Source organism: Pseudorca crassidens, chromosome 12 (assembly GCF_039906515.1).
Source record: "Pseudorca crassidens isolate mPseCra1 chromosome 12, mPseCra1.hap1, whole genome shotgun sequence".
Classification (NCBI taxonomy): Eukaryota; Metazoa; Chordata; class Mammalia; order Artiodactyla; family Delphinidae; genus Pseudorca; species Pseudorca crassidens.
Window position 1 is genome coordinate 58,083,242 of NC_090307.1, and position 20,406 is coordinate 58,103,647.

A 20,406-nucleotide genomic window follows, 5' to 3' on the forward strand; every position below is an offset into this window, starting at 1 on the left:
CAATATAGCATGTCCTATGTGTCACATATTACACACACACACACACACACACACACACACACACACTGATTTGAAAAATATTGTTACAGCTATGTTAATAATTTTTATCCTAGGAAAGTGAGGTGAGAGGTGAGAGGAGCTGGCTGCCAAGATAGCGGAAGATGCCAGAAAGAAGTATGTCATCCTCACAATCCAGTCCCAGGGCTCTGAGTGTAATGACTAGAGATTACACACCCGAACTTGGAGCAATTTTGCTCACTTTGTCCTCCGTCGGTACAGGGTTTCCTTATAATAAAACCTTTGGGATGCAGGAGGGATCGACAGGGATAACAGGAGAAACAGACCCATTTCTTTTACTTAGAAGTTAAAAATCGTACCCTGCCATTTGTAACCCCAGAATTACGAACTTCAGGTCATTATTTCGTTAACAACTGTCTTCATCTCTTGTGAACCTTTTAAGCCAAAACCATGCTTCAAATCTCATTTTCAGATCAGTTCTTTGCCTCCTTGTACCTTGACCCCACTGCCTTAAATGGATGGAGTAAGAAAGGATGAGTTCGTCTTTGAAAAGAGCCTTAAAAGTTTTCATAGATGTGAAAGACATAGTGGGAAAAAGAACGGGGCTGTAGCTGGGCAGTTAGTGTGCTAGTCTCAGCCTGCCACTGATGAGATGACTCACCTTTGTCAGTCAAGGTATTTCCTTAGGGTTTATTTTTCCCACTTTTAGAGAGAGTAGGTTGGACTAAATAATCTCAAACAGTTGTTCTGTAAGGGGATTATTAGGTGAGAAATAGGTAGGTGGAAAGATGCTACGCCCACCTTCCAGGGAAGAGTTTGTGAATGAGAAGGTATCGCGGATGGCCTTGCAATGAGGAGGTTCAGGAACGCTGAAACCATCATTTTTCTGAAAAACAAAATAAAGCCTGCCTGCTTCTTTAATTACACACCTTAAAGTTTGAGAGACTTGGAGAGTGTAATCAGCGAGGAGTTTGACAATCCTGCAAGTATATAATTAACAGTGGTTAAAAAAAATGAGAGGAACAGAAGTCATTTCCTTTCATTGTTGTCCGATGTCTCTTTGTTTGAAAGGAATTGATCCTTACACTAAGGAAGCAGGACCCCCCCTAGCTGGTTCATACTAGTGGTCTGAGATTTAAAATAATCGCTTTAAAAGCAAGGCAAGGTGTTTTTTTAGCAGGATCTATGAAAAGTCTGTTTCCCCACTTTATAGTCATTCTTCTTTCGTGGACTTTGTGAAATGGTACGTTTGAAATAGATCTTACGTCATGAATCAGATGTCAAAGAAAGCATAAGTATAAATGCATATTTTAGAAGTACGGGTACAGGAATGCCTGTGCAGATGTAACGTGTATATATGGACCTGGACACATGCGTACAACATACAGTAACTCTAGACTCCACATAACTCTGCTTCCTCGACAGCTCTGTGATAGCACAAGTCTGAATTTTGTAGGAAGTTTCCAAATTCTGGGAGAACAAGGAGTAGAAGCTCCAACTGATAGAGAAGAGTGGCAATGTACATGAAAGAAAAGGTATACTTACCTAGAAAGCCCATTTTGTGAGTGTAATTAGAAGTCTATTTTAGAAATGGAAACAAGGCAGGGAATATTGCTAACCTTTAACAGATGGAAAAAACCAATTTTTTTTTTTACAAGATAATCGTTTATATTAAACTTAAAAGATCAGAGAACCAGAAGAGGTCATTCCTTGGTCATATGAGTGTTCCCCAAGAAATAAAAGTGTTAAACAATATAAGTAAGAAATTGGTCACGGCAAATGAAGGAATGAGCTGGTGGGCCTCTCCTTACACTCTATTCCCTCCTTTACCTTTGCTAATTGTTTAACAGTAATTAGCTCTTTATCTTTACCTTTTAATTACAAACAGGATTGGGCTGAAGGAGAATAAATCATTCACTGAAAAAAATTAAAGCCCCCCCCCCCGTTACCGTGGTTTCTGTCCAAGAATTTATTAAAACACTTAAATATGCATTTACAAAACTTGAGTAAAACGATTTTTCCCTGTGTCCTAGCAGCTAGGGACACAGCCTGCTGGTTGGGGATGAGGCGAGATGGTTTTTAGAAGCAGATAAGTGAACCGTTGTTGTGAAGTCCCAAATGCATGTTATTTTTATCCAACGGGAAAACGTACGGATTCAAAGTTTCAAATGAGTAACATAAATCATAGTAAGGTCTTATAACTCCTTATGGATTTCAGTAATAGTAACCTGATTTGACCTGAAAAGGCCAAGTTTTTTTTTCTCTACCAAGCTATCCTGGCAAATGACAGAAAAAAATCTGACTGTTAGAGTACTACAGTTTGAACCGTATGAAGTTTCTGATTTCAGCTGTTTGGAACAATAAAGATGGAATTTTTCCATGATTCAACTCACCAGTGAGCACAGTAGTCCACCAAGAGAGGTTGTTGCTTTTGAATTTAAAACTAAAATGGTAAAAAACCTAGTCTAACCACCGAGTCAAAGCCAGCTGGCCATACTGCATATATATTTTAGTGACCCCTATAAAACCGTAAGCAAAAAACCAATGTGTTCTACCATTCACAAATCACGTCTGTGTTAGGTCATGTAAAGGCATGATCTCAAATGGACCAGAGATTATGGGTGAATGCTTCTTTACTGAACGGTAAATATTTACCCTGGGCTCTTGTATTTAATTTTCAACCAAGCAAACTGTCCTCTAAGGAGAATGGAGAAAGAGGAGATAAAGTCCACTGGCCACTAAGTGATCCAAAGCTGGTTTTTCTTTTTTTACTCTGTGCTAAGCAATGCTATACCTTCCATGAGTAGATTGGACTCTGTGGGATCTGAAAGTCTGTGCCATGAAAGCTTTGATTGGGGCTAACCAAGCACTTTTGGTATAGCTGAAAATGTCTTTAGCATAATGAAACTGCAGACCAAGAATAATAAAGTTTAACAACTTTCAGGAAGGATGTTTCATCTTTCTTTTACTACCACTGACTCTTTCTGGACCCCTGCTTTCTCAGAATATTTTGCCAATTGTCTCCCCTGCCCAATACTGGGATCTGAGTAACAGAGAGAATTATAGAGAATCAGAGAGAGAATTACCAGAATCACTGATTCTACATTCAAAGTAGGATCAGGCAGAAGTAACCTCATTTTTCTATTAAGAAAGAGGGACATCTCTACTAAGATATCAGGGAAAAAATAGAGAGAAGATTGTACAAGCCAAATAGGAAATAGATTCAAGAATCTTGACACTTTTTGCCGGATTATTAAGGCAATTTAAATTGAAAATAAAGAAAATCGTCAATGTGGTTAACTTTTTTTTTTTATAAAAGGCAGCAAGGAAACATCACAGTAACCAAAGTCACTAGCAGAACTGCTCAGCACTGTCACACATTTCACATAAAGTAGTTTTTTAAAAACTGATTTAACATCATTTAAATTGTTCTAAAATAAGAGGAAGGAAAACCTCAGCTGGGGAAAGAAAACCCCACTGGGCAAAGGCTGACATAATTTTGAACAAAATTTTGAAAAATAGTTGTACCTGCATTGAAAAAATAACTCTGGGTTCATGCTTGTTATGAATGATTCTTCAGTGATCTTTTGTGGAGTCTTATTTAACCAACAGGGGAAAAAAAGCCACAAGAAAATCCACAGAAACGCAAACCATCCAGAAATTTTACTTTTGCAAAGGAACAGTAAGCATTCAGGATTCTTGCCATGGAAAACAACGGATCACATTTCAACCATTAAGACGCACAATGTCCTCTCATGGCATCTAGCACCTTAGATCCTCTGTCAGTTAAAGATTCTACGCAGCCTCTTGCAGATACAGATGTGTAGGTATCTGATGTCTCTACCTGTTTTCTTACCATCTGTACACACATCAGATTTTAGCCCTTTCAGTTGTGCTAGCCATTATTTAGAGAAAAAATAAAATAACAAACCCCCCCCCCCCACACAAAAAAAACCCCTCCCACCTAAACAAACAACACACTATCACCAAATACAAAGTAATAAAAGAGTTGTACTCAGACCTGGTCAGTCCTTCCATTTCTTGAAACTTGCACACAAACTGAAGAAACCCACTCAGCCTTAAAAAGGTCGATCATTTTGCTCTCCTAAAATTGCATCTCTGAGGGTGCCTGCTTTCTTGTCCGTCTTGTGCGCGCGCTCTCTCTCTCCCTCTCTCTCCCTCTCTCTCTGTGTCTCTCTCTCTCTCTACTTTTACCGAAGAGCTTTGTTTCCTTTTTCCTGTGTCTGCTGCTGGATGAATGCAAAATACAAGCATTTGAAGGGATTTTTTTTTTTTTAAGGCTAACAGTTGGAGATCTAAAATCTTGCTCTTCTGAATACCTTATTATGCCAGTCACTCAACACTCACTTTACGTAAAGAGGCATATACGGAACCAAGAATCCTGCTTTCTTAAAGCGAAAACAAATCAACAACCCAAACTCCCTTGACTCCTTTGACCCCCTTCCTATTTTATTTTACTTAACGATGAGCACTTACCCTGAGGTGTGCCATAAATGCTCTATTCCAAATATACAAAAGCCAACCACATCTCAACTGAGAATTAAACACTTTCAATGTCTTCAAATCCATGTCTCTGCTCCAAATCCTGATACAGAAAGTCACTGGCAGCGGTACAGTAGTTCTAAACAGCAGACATCTGATTCTTGACATTTAAAAATAACAATATTGGAAAAAAAAAAAAAGGGAGTCTTTTTAAAATTAACTACAAACAGCTTGTGAGGAAGCACATCTCACCAATTGACTGTATTAACTGGAACTTGCAATGATTTCAAGCTACAGTATTTTATTTTTAAATCAATGTCAGACGGAGACCCAATACCTACAGACGTCTCATGTTCTGTATAATCGTGGCAATGGCCTAAGTGAAATGATTTCTAAGTGATAATTCTACAAAGAGCAGATCAGAACTTTTTAGTATTTAGAATTCCAGTATTGGTGAATATTAACCTATGCTCAGTCAAATTAAATTCGGGACATTCCAGCCATTCCATTGCTCATCTGAGATGGGTCACATTTCATGGACATGCATTCTTAACTGTGTGCACCCAGAGGAGGTCAAATGAATGCATACATTTGCTACAGAATAAAACAAATATTAAAACGAAAAAAATGCATTTATTTCTATTTCTGAAGCACATTACAGACTCAGACCCACAGTCAAGTTTTAGCTCTCCCAGTGACTATCCGTGAGTTCTTGGACAAATGATTTCAGCTTTTGTGCCTCAGTTTTGTCATCCATAAAATTGGAGTAAATAGTAATACTAATTTTACAAAGGTGTTTTGGGTACTAACTGAGCTGTTGTATGACTTCTGGAACATAATAGGTATATAGGATATGTCGCTTCCTCCCTCTGTTTTATATTTGGAAGGGGTAGGGATCAGGTGTAAATGGAGACATCCAGGCTTTGAAGGCAGACAAATCAGGTTTGACTCTCTGTGTTGCCATGTACTAGCTGTGTATCCTTGGGCAAGTGACTTAATCTAATTTACTAAATCTCAGTTTCTTCAACTATAAAATACCTCATAGAGTTTCAGAGAGCAAATTAGATAACATCGGAAAAGCATCTACTTTAAGCATGTATTAAATGGTAGCTCCAGGCTTTACAGCTCTTGAAAATGGCTGTAATTAGTGCTCTGCATATGTAACTTAGGAGTTTGAAGATGTGGACTGAGATCCCAGGCCTTCTTGACCAAGTGCCTTACTTTATAGTAGAAGAAGGAGACCCGGAGAGCTGAAATGATGGTTCTAAGCCCTATCATTAGTGAGTGATCACCAACTAGTTAGCGGCAAATAGGAACTAAAACATAGACCCTCTTATTTAAAGTTCAATGCTTTGTCCACTAAACTTTGTGACATTGAAATCAAACACATTTGTACATCCAGTTTCAATATTAGTTGATAATTAAAGCAATACAACTGGAAAAAAAAAAGAACCTATTTGTTCCCAAATTTGCTTCTAAGAATGAGCTTATAAATGAAATTATTCTATAGGAGCTGACAGGGACTGGCTAAACCTATCTTCCTAAGGGGAGCTTCTGCAGGACATAGATTCTCCCTTCCCTATAAAGCAAGAAGAGAGCTGGAAGGACATCCAGTTCTTAGGAGTTTCCCATCTCCTCTCTCCCCTTGTGAATGTCCAGCTTCTTCCTCCCTTTCTTTATATGAGCTCTTCATCTCAGCGCACTGGTTGGGAAGCACACACTGCTCTACATTTAGTTTATTTATTAAACATACTATGTCCCCACTTTGAAATACAGGATTTTTTTTTCAGTTTGAAAGTCTTGCACAGAATAGGAGCTCAATAAATGTCAATATTTGCTAAAGAAGACATGACTTGGAGCTCAGTTTATATTTCAAGTGTTGAACTAGCGTGTCTTAGAGTTAATTATTGCTCAATGAAGAACAGAAAATATTACAATTTTTTCAGTCTTTCAGTAACTCCAGAATTAAAGACAAAGGTGCTTCTGGTATCAAGTCAGATTAGCTATTACTCTCGGGAGGAAGGGAAGGAAATGGGATTGAGGAGGATACCTGTGTGATCCATTGTAATTAATGTTTTATTTCTCTAGTTGGGTGATGTATAAATGGGTATTTATTTTTTTCTTGATATCTTTCTGTAAGCCTCAAATATTTCATTAAAAACAACTAGCTTAAGTGGGAAGCAGCCTCATAGCACAGGGAGATCAGCTTGGTGCTTTGTGACCACCTAGAGGGGTGGGATAGGGAGGTGGGAGGGAGACGCAAGAGGGAGGGGATATGGGGATATATGTATACGTATAGCTGATTCACTTTGTTATACAGCAGAAACTAACACAACATTGTAAAGCAATTATACTCCAATAAACATGTTAAAAAAAAACCTAGCGTAAAAGAAGGCAAACAATTTGAAAATAGAATTTCCAAATCTTTATGAGATCCAATAATGCTACTATACTAAATCCCATACTTAAATCTTCAAGCTTTCATTCTTATTTTACTGAAGAACTTGAATAATAATACGTTTACTTTAAAGATTTGTCTTCCTCCTTGCTCACCATTTCATGTCCTTGATTCCGGAGTTGTGCTGGGGTGTTTTGGAAAGAGCTATTTTGCATCAGATAGATCTAAGTCTAAAACTCAGTTCTACAACTTACTGGCCACATAGCATTATGACAATTGATATTTCTAAGCCTTGGTTTCCTCTCTTGCAAAAACTGAGAGTTATTATCTGTAGCTCTCAGGACTATTATGAGGATTAAATGAAATAACAAATGTGAAAATGTTTGCTGCAGTATCTGGTACATAGTAGATTTTCAGTTAATATCATTTTCCTTCTTCCTTTCCTTATCCTTCCACTTTTCACCACTACTTGAGCTTTTAACTTCAAAAAGGTTATAAAAAGGAAAGGAAAATGAACTTAAGGTAGGAAGCAGGCAATTATGCTAGTATCATGAAAGCATTTTGTGACTAACAAAGGCTGGTCCTAGATCCAGGTACAGTATCCTTTTAAATTAGATATTTCTTATCCAATCTCATCACTACTTATTAAAGTTCAAGTTTTTTTTAAAAAATTGAATGTTTTGTTTTTGCCGCTAGTCACAAAACCTTCATAGACAAAAATGTATCCTAGGTTTTCTATCTCATTACACATCCTTTCTTCAAGACAGATGTTTTATCAAAATACTTTATTCTCAATAGCAGATGAGATTTATGTGCTTAAAGAATTGCTAAAGCTTTCAGTTGTAACCCTTGTATTGGTCTTTTCTATAAGTTAAGAGACTTGGGTTCTGGCCCTACCTCTGCCACATACTAACAGTATGAACCACTTGGCCTCTACCTTTCTTTGAGTCTAGATTTTTACATGCTAAATGAATGAAAAGGTTGGATTCGATGATCCCTTTAGCTCTAAAATTCTGTTAGTGGTTCTTGATGACTTAATTAACACATGTAACAAGCTTACAGTAAATTAAACGATGCCACCTTCAGTAGGAAATACTGTGTTGTTTGTGAAAACTATCCACACAATAGTGGCCTCTTCTGAACTCTGGGAATGGGCCCTGGCACTGTCCTTGTCCAGTGACTGCCATTGACTGTCCAGTGACTGGAATATGTTCAGGGCTTGGTGGAGGCATTCCCAAGGGAGTCAGCTTTGTCAGAAGAAATCCAAAGAGAGCAACAAGATGAATGTCTTGGTGGAAGACTTTTTTCCTTGCATTTATTCTTAAGAGCGGGAAATGATTATGTCATGATTTTATAGTTCAGTGAAACCTTTTTTAAAAAGATGAGGATAGCAAGGGAGGGCAGAGAAAGACACTTTGAAAAGGAAAACTATGAGGATCCCTCTTATGGAAGGTTGTGTCTTGGGAAAAATGACAATACTAGAAGGAGGAGGTAGGGAAGAAAAAGACTCTTCCCCTCATATTATTATCCAGGTGAAATCTGTTTTAAGTGGATTGGAGGACAGTAGGAAAAATAGGAGACCGTGGAAGGGGAGGAGCGGCCTTGGGTCTGTACGTGTGTGGGATTTACATTCTGACACTAATTGTATTTTATTGTGCAGATGCTTCCCCTTCTTTTCCTCCTCTTCTCTGTTGTCCTGGGTCTCTGGAGCTGTGCCTGTCAGGTCCCCAGACTGTCTCCATCTCCACCTCCTCAGGGCGTAGGGCATCACCCCAACTCCCTGGGCTCTGGGGGGGTGGGAACTTGGGTAGGAGTGTGATTAGTGTTGGTGGTGGTGTGAAAATTGCAGTGGTGAAGAGGTAGATTAATTTTTCCAAACTAATAGCTTCAGACAGCATTTAAAATAATAATAATAATTTTAAAAAACTGAATAGATCTAATTAAACTCTTTCCAGAATTCCAAAGATCATTGTTGACTTTTGTAAAAAGGTGGATTTATTTTAAAATTCTGTGTAAACTCCCCTTTTCTCTCCTCCCTATCCCACGATCCTTCGGACAAAAGAGGAACACAAAACATTAATAACTTCTTGCCTTTAGGTAGGCGTGCTTTTCAAAGCACTTTTATATCTAGTATCTCAAGATAACTGGATGAGGTTGCTAGCAGGCTTGTTTCCTGACAGGAGCCCTCCGCCCCAGAAATGCTAAGTAATTCGCTCAGGTTCATATAGGCAATTCATAGTAGAGCCAAGACTAGGACCCAGGAGGAAATACCACACAATCAGCAGGTACAACACGTAAGCATCCATCCCTCCACATAAATGGTACCTGAAGGTACTGGCAGGAACGTTCCTGTTGACACGACTCTGACTTCACCATGGCCTGGTCCATGTTAACCGAGGCTTTCTGGTAAACCTCTCGGGCTCGACTCACGGTCAGCGTGGAGGACCAGGCGCTCTTCTTCAGCAGCGGCGCGTCTAGGGTGACGGGCAGGTTGGCACAGGTGGTGCACTTGACATCGTTGTTACTCCGGGAGGCCTTCACAGCCTGCTCGCTGATGGTGTTGTAGGCCTCCATGAAGTACTGGGAGGCCGAGCGGTCGGGGCACCTGCCCATGGTCATCACGCCCGAGGGGGCGTGGTAGATGCACATGTCGCCGTCGAGGTTGTCTTCGGAGCTCCACCAGCCCGGGGAAGCGTTGTTGCGGGGCTTGGGCTCGGGGCGGCGCTCCTTGCTCTTGCTGCGCTTGCCGTACCTCACGGTCTGCGTCTCGTCGGGGCTGGCCTTGCCCCCGTTGACGCTGCCCTTGGACGGCCCCTCCAGGGAGTGCGATTTGGTGAAGAGTTTCTGGACCGAGTGGACCAGGTGGCGGATGCGGCCGGGGCTATCGCTGCGGTGCTCCACGGCCGTGCGCTTGTACTGCAATGTGTGGTAGCCATCCCTGTTGAGAGGCAGCTGCCTCTCAAACTGGTCCAGGAGGTTGGCGGGGATGCGGTTGGCCTTGGTGGCCAGGGTGCGAGGCAGCAGGGCGCACTCGTCCTTCAGCTCCTGCTGCGAGGTGTAGTGCCGGCGCGGGAAGGTGCTGCTGGCCAGCGGGTCGCTGAAGGGGCCCACGCACTCGGCCTGGAAGGAGGTACGCTGAGTGTAGTAGGGGTGGTCGGCCGGGTGGTGCTCCACCGGGCTCAGCAGGTATGGCTTGCGGTCTGCGTGGTGCGACAGCGAGTCACAGGCCGAATCGCAGGTGACTCCGTGGTGATGGCTGCGGCTGCCCGATAACCCTTTCATCGCTGATGGGGCGCAGCCACGGGGGTCATGGACACCCGGTGGTTAGGTTCCAGACCCGTCTCCCGCAAGGACCTGGGGGAGTGAAGGAGAGGGGGACAATGGTTAGCGCTTCACTTGGTCGATAGACATTGCTCTCTTTCCACGTGTGTCTGCTACTGAGTTGGTTTTCTGGCAGAACTCATGACTCTCCCTAAAAGCAGCTTTAATGCATTGTTGGAAAAGCCCTGTTACCTCCGTAGGCCGGGAAAGCCCATGCCAGTCCTGTAGGAGAGACAGTAGGGGTGAAAACTAGTAAACCCGGAAAAGAACGTATAAAAATGCTGAACTATTTTTAAGTGACTTGGGAGAAAAACTGCCCCTCCCTCCAGGATTCCAATAACTGTATCTTTCCCCTGCTGCTCTCTTTTTATTCTTAACCGTATGTTAATCGTCAAGCTAGCAGACCGGAAGGGCTCACTTAATCTGGGAAGCTTTTGCGGATCCGCCCCCTGCAGAGAGAATTAGTTCCCCTCTGTGCTCGCAGGGCATCTACTGCACACTCTCCAGCTCCTCTGGAATGCTTTGTCCCATGCTTTCCCTGCTAGCTCAAGCTCCCTGAGGCTAGCTTACCTCTTAGCCACCATTACATCCTTTACATCTCCCTACCTTGTACTAGGTGGGCCACATAGACACACAGTAAGCACCCCATAAATGTGAGTGAAAAACATAAATAAAAGAGGCTACTGGCACCTTATAACTTTAGGATATATCTCTGTATCTTCTGTCACATACTTTCCCATTAGAATTCAGTGGTAACAATTACAGCAAACAATCCCACCGTGGTAATTAGAGTTGGAAAAACTAATGGTGTGGCAAATAAATCAGAGCTGTCGAGAAAATCTGCCCGTGTATTTCTGTCATCAGAGAATTAAGAGCTTCCTGTCAACAGACTGAGAGCTGATGAAGAACAAATAAGCTTGAATTGGCTAATGTGAATAACAGGGCATCTCCTTTTGCTGGTTTAAAAGTTTCTGGTAAATATTTACAAGTGATGGCAAGATGGCCAAAGGAAAGGCTCTTGAAATGTTCCTGAGGACATGAAGGGCCTGAACCTAAGGGTCATGTCTGCCTGGGAGAGAAGGCGCCCTACAGATCCACCTGTGGGAAATCAGGTCATTCCAACCCTTCCCCGCGCTGTAGTACCAGAGGCTGCTGTTCTACTGGGCAGAGTACTTTCTTTGGACCCTAACAGAGAGAGTTCTTCAGTAGTTGAATGCAGTTCTCCTGACAGCCAGATTTTTTTTTTTTTTAAACTTCCCACAATACAAAAATTGTCATACGGAGAGCTGTCCGGAAAAGCCAATGTGACTTTCCAAACATATCACAAACGTCATTTCAGATATTCAGATGGGGAGAGATAATTGGTTTAATTAAAAAAACAGAATGAAACACCCACATGTGGCCTAATGAAGAAAAGCACGGCGTTTTGTGGGGTCAGGACTCGTCTGTTCCATGGGACATACTGTGTGTGGGAGCGCCTGACGAAAATCTCTAAGCATGTTTTTTATGAAGCTCCTTTTCTCCTCCTCGTCTCTCAGTTTTTGGATTAATTGCTCGGGAAAACTGATGGGAGGTTTTAATCGCTGGAATCTTTTGAACTTGGTTAGTCTACTAAATTAGGGGCTTCTTGAGGGTAGAGACTATGTTTTTCGCATCCAGTGGCCAGCAAAGTGCTTGGCTGGTGGTGGGAACTCAGTAAAGCATTTAGTCAGTGAATTAACGCATCAATGCAAAACTTCCCAGGGTGGTCCATCCTGTGGTTCAAGTCACATCTACTGAGTGAGAACAGGACTGTGTGACAAGGGAAGGGCCAAGGAAGGAAGGAAGGGACCATCTCTCAGGCATTTTAGGGACCAGTGGTTTTCAAGGTGAGGCAGGAGGCATACAGGTGAATGTGCCTTTTGCTACCCATTAGCCTTCCACTTCTGCCTCTCCACGACCCACCAATGAATATCTCACCTCTCAAAGTTCTCCCTGCCTTGGAGTTAAAATCTGGGAGTTTGCCTGGCCTGCTGACTACAGGATGTCCAGACTGAGGACAAACTGTTTGAAGGAGAGAAAGAAAATGACGCCTGAAGAGACAAAAAGGAAAAGCAGGACTCATGATACCTGTGGTTCAGGAAGAACCTGTAAATCGAAACTTGCCCACTGAGGACACTAATATAAAGGAAATTTTAGCATAAAATACCTTGGGACCACTTTTTTTTGTATGAAGTTACGATACCAAGAGTAGGCTGTGGCAAAGAGGGATCCAGAAAGATTAAATACATGTTTTCAGCAAAACTGTGGCACAAACTAATTTAGGTGGAAAAATCCATTGCATGAGAAAGTTTCTCTGGATAAAACAGGTCCCATTGAAGACATTTTTGCCTTTTAAATATAGACTTAAAAATAAAAGACAAAAATAGCAAACCAGTTGGATTATGGTCACATACTAAGTTTTATGATTACCTGTATCTCAATACATAAAATAATATGAAATAATGCTTCAACCTTTCCTTCTGAAGCTTCTAGGTCTTGGGTGGATTTTTTTTGCTAAATGTGGAGCTGGCAAGAGCTGAAAACATGAATTATACATATTTACTCCAAAATGTTGAAGATTATTTGAGATCATGTATTCAATATTTATGTAATTATCTTTAATCTGTGAATGGCATTTCATGTAAGATGATGTTGCCTGAGGACACGCAGAGCAAACAAAGAGGGTTTTTAAGGCCATTAATGATAAATTTGTTAAATGATGTAACTGATGATCATTTTTGTAAGTTAAACATGCACAGTGTGATTTTTACTGCAATTTAAGTGGGCTATTTTCAGCCTAGTGGCAAGCACTTATATTTTCATAGAGAGTAATAAATTACGTCAAGAATAAGTAAGTTAACTTTGGTCCTTCTTTACTCAATATTTTTAAAAGGATATTGAAATCTTGATCTTTTTCTCTGTGATATAGGCAAATAAGGTCATGAAAAAAGGGCAATAAATAATCATAAACATTTCTAAATGCTCCATCTAACTTTCTGGCTAAGGCCAGATAAATGACTTAATACCCTGGCCCTTTCTAGGGAAAATCTTACGTCTCTTCTACTCTCTCGTCTTTGAAAAAGGAAAATAGATTAATTTGTGATTATAAATTAAAGCAACACATTCAGTGACTTCCTGGTGAGGGGGGCAGATGATCTAAAACCCTCAATGGCTAAATAATAGCTGTGGCACCTACCATCGACGTCCTGCTCTTCCGCCTTTTATTCTTTTTTTTTCTTAAATTGGGGTATGGTTGCTTTACAATGTTGTGTTAGTTTCTGCCATACAACGAAGTGAATCAGCTATATGTATACATATATTCCCTGTTTTTTGGATTTCCTTCCCGTTTAGGTCACCACAGAGCATTAAGCAAAGTTCCCTGTGCTATACAGTAGGTTCTCATTAGTTATCTATTTTATATATCATAGTGTGTATATGTCAATCCGAATCTCCCAATTCATCCCACCCCCCTTTCCCCCCTTGGTGTCCATATGTTTATTCCCCTCATTCTTTATTTTCTTCTTTTGTTACTCATGAACTCCCCTCCCAGCCTACTTCTTTCTGTCACTTCCTTTTTTCCCTCTCCTAATTCACCTTCGTAAGTGGCAACCATGGACATCACTTGCTGCAGCCCGTGGTGTGACTAACACCATCCGGGGAAGAATTAACTGAGCGTCCCCCCCTTGCAAGGCTCAGCGTTTGCTGCTGCAGACAACCAAATGCAACCAGCAAATCCCTAATGGCCAAAGGGCTTATGACGTGCTCAGAGAGATGTGACCTAGACATGAAGAAAGATAAAGAACAATTCTTGTTACCTTCCACATTCTTGGAAAATGAAGCTGCTAGCTCCGGAAGAAGGTTTTAAGTGGCCGTAAAAGATTTCTGAAAATAGAAAGCGAAATTTTCTTTTGTACCTTCCTCTCCGAGCCAGGGTGGGAAGTGTGAGTCAATATGCCTTCGTAAGGGTTTCTATGACGACGGTGATCATCTCTCCTTTTTTCTTGTTCACTATGACTTCAAAATTATGTTTTGTTATCCTCCTAAGTTCGATTTTACCATCAGATGACATGTCCTGATGGTTGGCTTGGAAAATATGTTGGTTATATTGGCTACTGTGAGATGAGCTCTGAGTGTGAGATGTACCGCTTTTTACAGAGCTCTCACACCTGCAGCAGAAGCACTGCTGTCCAGATGATGACTAAAGCGAGAAAATCCAGCAAGAACTGTAAAGGAAATTCTCAAGGCAGGTAATTTATTAGCACCAAGGAAAAAGCAACCAAACCACATATTGGAAGATGCTGACAAGATGGAAAACAGTCTTGCGAAGCTGGCAAGTTCTTCTCTTGACTTCTGTGCGTGTCTTTATTTAGAGCTGCTGGGCTTCATTTTTCTTTACATACAGAGAGAGGACCCACCAAAGGGTGTCCACTCTCTCCCTCAATCGGGAATGACAGCTGAACAATCACAACTTGCTTTAGAAAGGACAATGTGGGGGACCCTGCCCAGGAGAGCAGGAAGCACTGCGTTCTGGTTTAGGGAGGTACCAGGAAGAAGAAATCTCTATGAATGTTTTCAGGGTCAGGTCACTTTTTTGCACCCCCCCCCCCATTTACCTGTGACCTGCCCGTGCCAGGTTGCAACATTCAACTGCAGAGAAAGAAAGGATTCTCTTACTGAAGAGTATAAAGCAGTCCCAGACTAATGGCTCGTTTCCTAGTCTCCCTAGATGTGCACAGGTGACTAATTCTGGCTAATGGAGTATAATTGAAAATGGCAGGTGCAATTTCTGGAAAATGACTCTAAAGGGAAGGGCATCCCTTCTTTACTCCTTCCCTGGCTGGAATTCAGACTTGAGAGCTTGGGGAGCAGTGATCTTGGACCATGAGGTGGAAGTTACAGTCTGAGGATGGTAGCAGCACAAGATAAAGGACCCGGCATCTTGTTTATGGGGGAAGGAATGGACCTTTATCTTTGTCTACACCACTGTGATTTGTTTTCTGACCCTTGCATTTGAACCAAGTCCTAAGTGAGATGGGTAGTCAGGGCTGAATCCTGGAGAGATTTGCCAGCTATGCTATAATACACAGGACTTGACTTTGCTGGTGGTGGTCACATCCGTGAGACCAATTTAAACCAGGCAGTGACACAGCCACGCTTATACTAGAGATTTCCCTGGCTGTACTTAGAGGATAGGTTTAGGGGTGGGAACAAGCAAGAAGATCTAAAGGAAGCAATTATTTCTTGCTTGGGCAGTTCATGAGAGAAGACTAAAAGGGAGTTAACAGTAACCCCCGAAAGGGTGAGAATGTCCTGGCCGATGCGGGCAGTGTCTCCCACTTCAGACCTTCTGCCCACATGTGTTTCCACTACAGACTAAACAGGGCACTTTTCCCAGGCAGAACAAAATTCTATGCAACATGGATGCAGATTTTTTATTCGTAATTTTTTCCTCTACTACTAATAAACCCCCATTCTATTGAGAATTTGAGAATAAAGAATGATAGGAATGTTTAACAGGTGCATGATTTTAAATAATTTTTTTTTTAAATAAGGGAATGGTTCTCATTAACATACTACTAACAAATGAAGTCATGCCATTTTAGGGTGAACAGAAACATACGTGAGTTAACTTTGCCCAAAGGCCCACTTCGGGGATATTTTCTCACTTTCTGAATTTGTAGCTGCAGAAGATAACTGAATGCCATTTTCTTTCACTTTTTCAGGCTTCCCCACTCAATGCTTTTCATGTACTATGTATCAGTACTTAAAATTGTACAAATACCATTAGAGCGCCTTTGAATAAGCACAGGCTGAAATACACCAGTTCTATTACTCAAAGCACAAGCCTAAGCCGTTTTATAAACACAGAATATATTTTGGCTTTTCATGAACATTAATTGCTATCCTAATCGTCTGTAGTTTGATTTTGTTTGTGCATACCTCCTTCAATCAGTCTGCTGCTACAAATAAATGCCTTTGGAACATTTCCCTTTCAAAAGATATGGTGTTATACAAAAAACAAAACAAGTGAAACAAGAACCCAGGCCTCCTCCAATTTGGTCACATTGGTAGCACAATTGCCATTGCCTCTGTCTTCATACAAAGCTTTCAAAAGTGGTTTCATTATGGTTTTTGAGAATAAAAAGGTGAAGAGTAGTGTTCCTTGAGAAATGGTTAGGAAGTCGTCATTAGTACTGGTCTATACTTACTGCTGGTTGGGTGAAAGAACACAGGGCTTAGGAGTACATTTATAATGTACTGAAGCAGTACATTATAAAACTTCCTAACATTATTTTGCATTGACACAGGTGGGAAGGTAGCTGTCCTGACTCTATGTGACTTTGGAGATGTGCTCCCCATGGGATTACCCTCATTTGGATCATTCTAGAAGAGGGTGTGATTATCTCAGCTAAGTCTGCAGATGGATTCCCCTGGGAGTCGCTAAGAGAATGTGGTCACCTTGACCAGCCATGGCCATCAGCTCTTTAGGAGACGCTGTGGGCAGGGGGATACCCTATCCTTATGGGGATAAAACAGATAATCTGCAGAATTTTCACAGAAAAGAGCACAAACCATGAGTGTCTACTCCAAAAAAAAAAAGGCCGAGGAAAACATGCAATCCATTGACTAATCTAGGAGAAACAGGAATGATGATAGAATTAAACGGTTTAATGGGAATATAAAGACAACCATGATAGAAAACATAACGACTGATACAACACGAGGCAACTTGAAAAGAAGCAGTGGAAATAGCCTCTGATGAACACGGAGTTATTTTTGTCTACATCTCTTGTCACTAGCTGAATAGTCCCGTGAACATGTTTGGCACATTCTAGACAACTTGCTTCACAGCCCGACTCCTGTCTATCTATCTATTTTTTACCTGAATCAAAAGTTTCCTTTCATAAATTCCTTTCTTTTAAATGCTGTTGCTTTGCTTACCAAGTTTGCTGTACAGATCTACTTTACCAAGTGCTAAGGCCCAGAAAGTACCTATAGTGGCCCCCTTTTGCGGTAGCCGTTCAGCTGACACCTGTTTTGGGGAATTTTTTCCGCTGAGCTCAGCATCTGCTGACGCTGTCCTGGCCAGGAATGTTGAGGCAATCACCATATCCTCTGAGCTGAGTGAACTGGGTTTGCAGACCCCAGCTCAGGGGCATCCATGTGGAGGCTTAGCTGAATCAATCAGATGCCGGCTCCTGGAAATTTAAATGACGATGTTCCTAGAGTCACTGAACCCTGGTGAGCTTATCCGCAAGGTCAAGTACAGGAAGGGTCAATGTTGGCACCTCCGGAAGCCAGAGTCATGTGCTATTTCAGAGTGTGGGGCAGCAGAAATAAGGGTCCTGCAGAGGGAGCGTGTGAGAAGAGAGAGGAGCAAACATACAGGGAGAAACAGATCCAGACTCCACGTAGCCCTGGGAAAGAAACAGAGAGGCTGCCTATCAACTTCTTAGGCCTGGCCAGGCCCAGCTCCCTGGCCACAGTGGCTTGAGACCCTGTACTGTCTGTTGCGGAACCACGGGAGGCCCACTAAAGCTTACTCATCCGAGTAAGGTTTACCCTTCTGCCCAGCTGGGCAGCTGCAAGCGTATGAGAACCACCACCCAGGAGAAAAGGGAACCCTCCTGCACTGTTGGTGGGAGTGTAAACTGCTACAATCACTATGGAGAACAGTATGGAGGTTCCTCAAGAAACTAAAAATAGAACTACCATACGACCCAGCAATCCCACTCCTGGGCGTATATCCAGACAAAACTATAATTCAGAAAGATGCATGCACCCCTATGTTCACAGCAGCACTAGTCACAATAGTGACATAGAGACAACCTCAATGTCCATCGACAGAGGCACGGAGAAAGAAGATGTGGCACATATACACAGCGGAATACCTCTCAGCCATAAAAAGGAATGAAATAATGCCATTGGTAGCAACATGGATGGACCTAGAGATTATCATACTAAGTAAGTCAGAAAGAGAAAGACAAATATCAGATGATATCATTTATATGTGGAATCTAAAATCTGACACAAATGAACCTATCTGTGAAACAGAAACGGAATCATGGACATAGAGAACAGACTGGAGGTTGCCGAGGGGGAGGGGGTTGGGGGAGGGATGGAATGGGAGGTTGGGGTTAGCAGATGTAAGCTTTTATATATAGGAAGGATGAACAACAAGGTCCTACTGTAGAGCACAGAGAACTATATTCAATACCCTGTGACAAACCATAATGGAAAAGCATATGAAAAACAATGTATATATACGTATAATTGAATCACTTTGAGATACAGCAGAAACTAACACAACATTGTAAATCAACTATACTTCAAAAAGAAATAAACCAATAAAGCCTCCTCTTAAATGTTCCCTGTGCCAAAGGACATATGGAAATGAGCGGCCTTAAACTCATTTATGGTCTAGTTGAGAAAATAAACCACATAAATATAAAATAATCAAGAATAGTACAAATTGGAATCTAATCAGGCTCTAGATTGTGTGGTCTGTGTTGTATATGTAATGCATCAGGTAAAAAGCTTTTAAAAAAAAAACAAGTCTAGAAGGTGCAAAAGTTAAGGGATGCAAAGACATCTCAGTTTGGGAGGTTTGGAGAGTCCAGAGCAGCACAGTCTTCAAAGCTGAGGCTCTTAGGATGATGTGCAAAGCCTGCCCTGTGTTTCGTTCAGGTCTAACCATTCCATTTCTCCTTTGGCTTTTTAATGCTTCCGTGTCGTTCATCTCCGAGGATACGATGCAGATGTGAGTCAGATCGTCTGAGAGCTACAAACTTGACCTCATTGTTAAGGCCTCCCACTGGACTCCTTTCCCTGAACTCTCTTTGATATTAAGCCTGTGTAAGGAAGTTATAAGAAGCTGATATGTATACTTGTGTGGTTTTTACTGTCGGGATGTCATCCACCTCTGCAAAAATTGTCTTCTGAATGTGGTGTGATGAGGAAATCCCTCTCAGGTCTTAGTATGAGCAAAACTGTGTGTTTAACAACTGCCAGGTACTGTTAACATCTTGCAGGTACTGTCACTCTTGTCAGATAAATGCCTTTCCATCTATATTTGAATCCCGGGAAGTTTATTGGGAAATTTGCAATAAAATAGTAATGGTTATTGCTTTTCTACTTTTATTCTACTTTCAGTGTTTTCTCTGGCTGTGTACCTTATCCCTTTTAATGATGATATATGTAATCACGTAGCCTGCTTTGATCTTTTGGGGGGATGGAAAATCTATAGCCAGGTATCTCTGTATTATGTAAAATACAAACACTTGGCTAATATATTTTTTCCTTCCCTTGATACCATCAACTGACTGTAACAATGCTTCTCAAAGTTGAATGTGCAGCGAATCAGCTGGAGGACTTAAGACACAGATTGCTGGACCCAATCCTGAATTTCAGGGGTGGTTCCCAAGAATTTGCATTTCTAACAAATTCCCTGATGATGTTGATGCTGGTTGAGGAATCACAGTGAGAACCACTCAACTAGATGCCCTATTTCTTACATCTGTGATTCTTCCTGGGATGCACGTGGTCCTTCCCTCCATTAGACTAAACTCAAACTTTTTCTTCAAGCCCCAGCCCTGTTGTCACTTCTTTGGTGACGCCTTTGCTGAACCCAGGGGGGCAGAATTGACAGCTGCCTCATGTGTTTTCTCATGCACATCATCCAAACTGCCACCAGGCACTGGAAATGTCTGTGGTCATTTATTGCCTTTTATGCGGATCTCTCCCAGGAGACCACGGGATTCTAGTGGGCATAAGGGGTCTCGCTCATTTTCGTATAACCATTTCCTGGGAAAGTCCCCGTTCCATAGGATGTACTCAGTAAATGTTAGCTGAATAAATACATGAATGGGAGGTCTCCTGTTTCAGAAGCACAATATTTTTTTTTTCAATTTTGAGAAACACAATATATTTTTAAAAATTTTTAATTGAAGTATAGTTGATTTACACTGTTGTGTAAGCTTCAGGTGTACAGCACAGCGATTCAGTTATACACACACACACACACACACACACACACACACACACACACACACATATATTTTCAGATTCTTTTCCCTTATAGGTTATTACAGGATATTGAATATAGTTTCCTGTGCTATACAGTTGGTCCTTGTTGGTTATCTATT

At 41.5% G+C, this 20,406-nt stretch overlaps 1 protein-coding gene across 16 annotated transcripts in view; it reads right to left on the reverse strand.

Moving 5' to 3' along the window:
* The window catches only part of DLGAP1 (DLG associated protein 1), a 1,249,429-nt gene that overhangs the window by 313,184 nt on the left and 915,839 nt on the right, over positions 1–20,406 (reverse strand). For 9 of the 16 annotated variants that reach the window (XM_067699609.1, XM_067699614.1, XM_067699612.1 and 6 more), the window contains one exon: positions 9,245–10,273. In XM_067699609.1, coding sequence (XP_067555710.1) covers positions 9,245–10,201 — 957 coding nt within the window. In that variant the 5' untranslated portion in view covers positions 10,202–10,273. Of the gene's footprint in view, positions 1–4,039; positions 4,284–4,515; positions 4,676–9,244; positions 10,274–20,406 lie in introns of those variants that run through there. The other 7 variants (XM_067699620.1, XM_067699627.1, XM_067699618.1 and 4 more) reach the window with 6 other exon arrangements.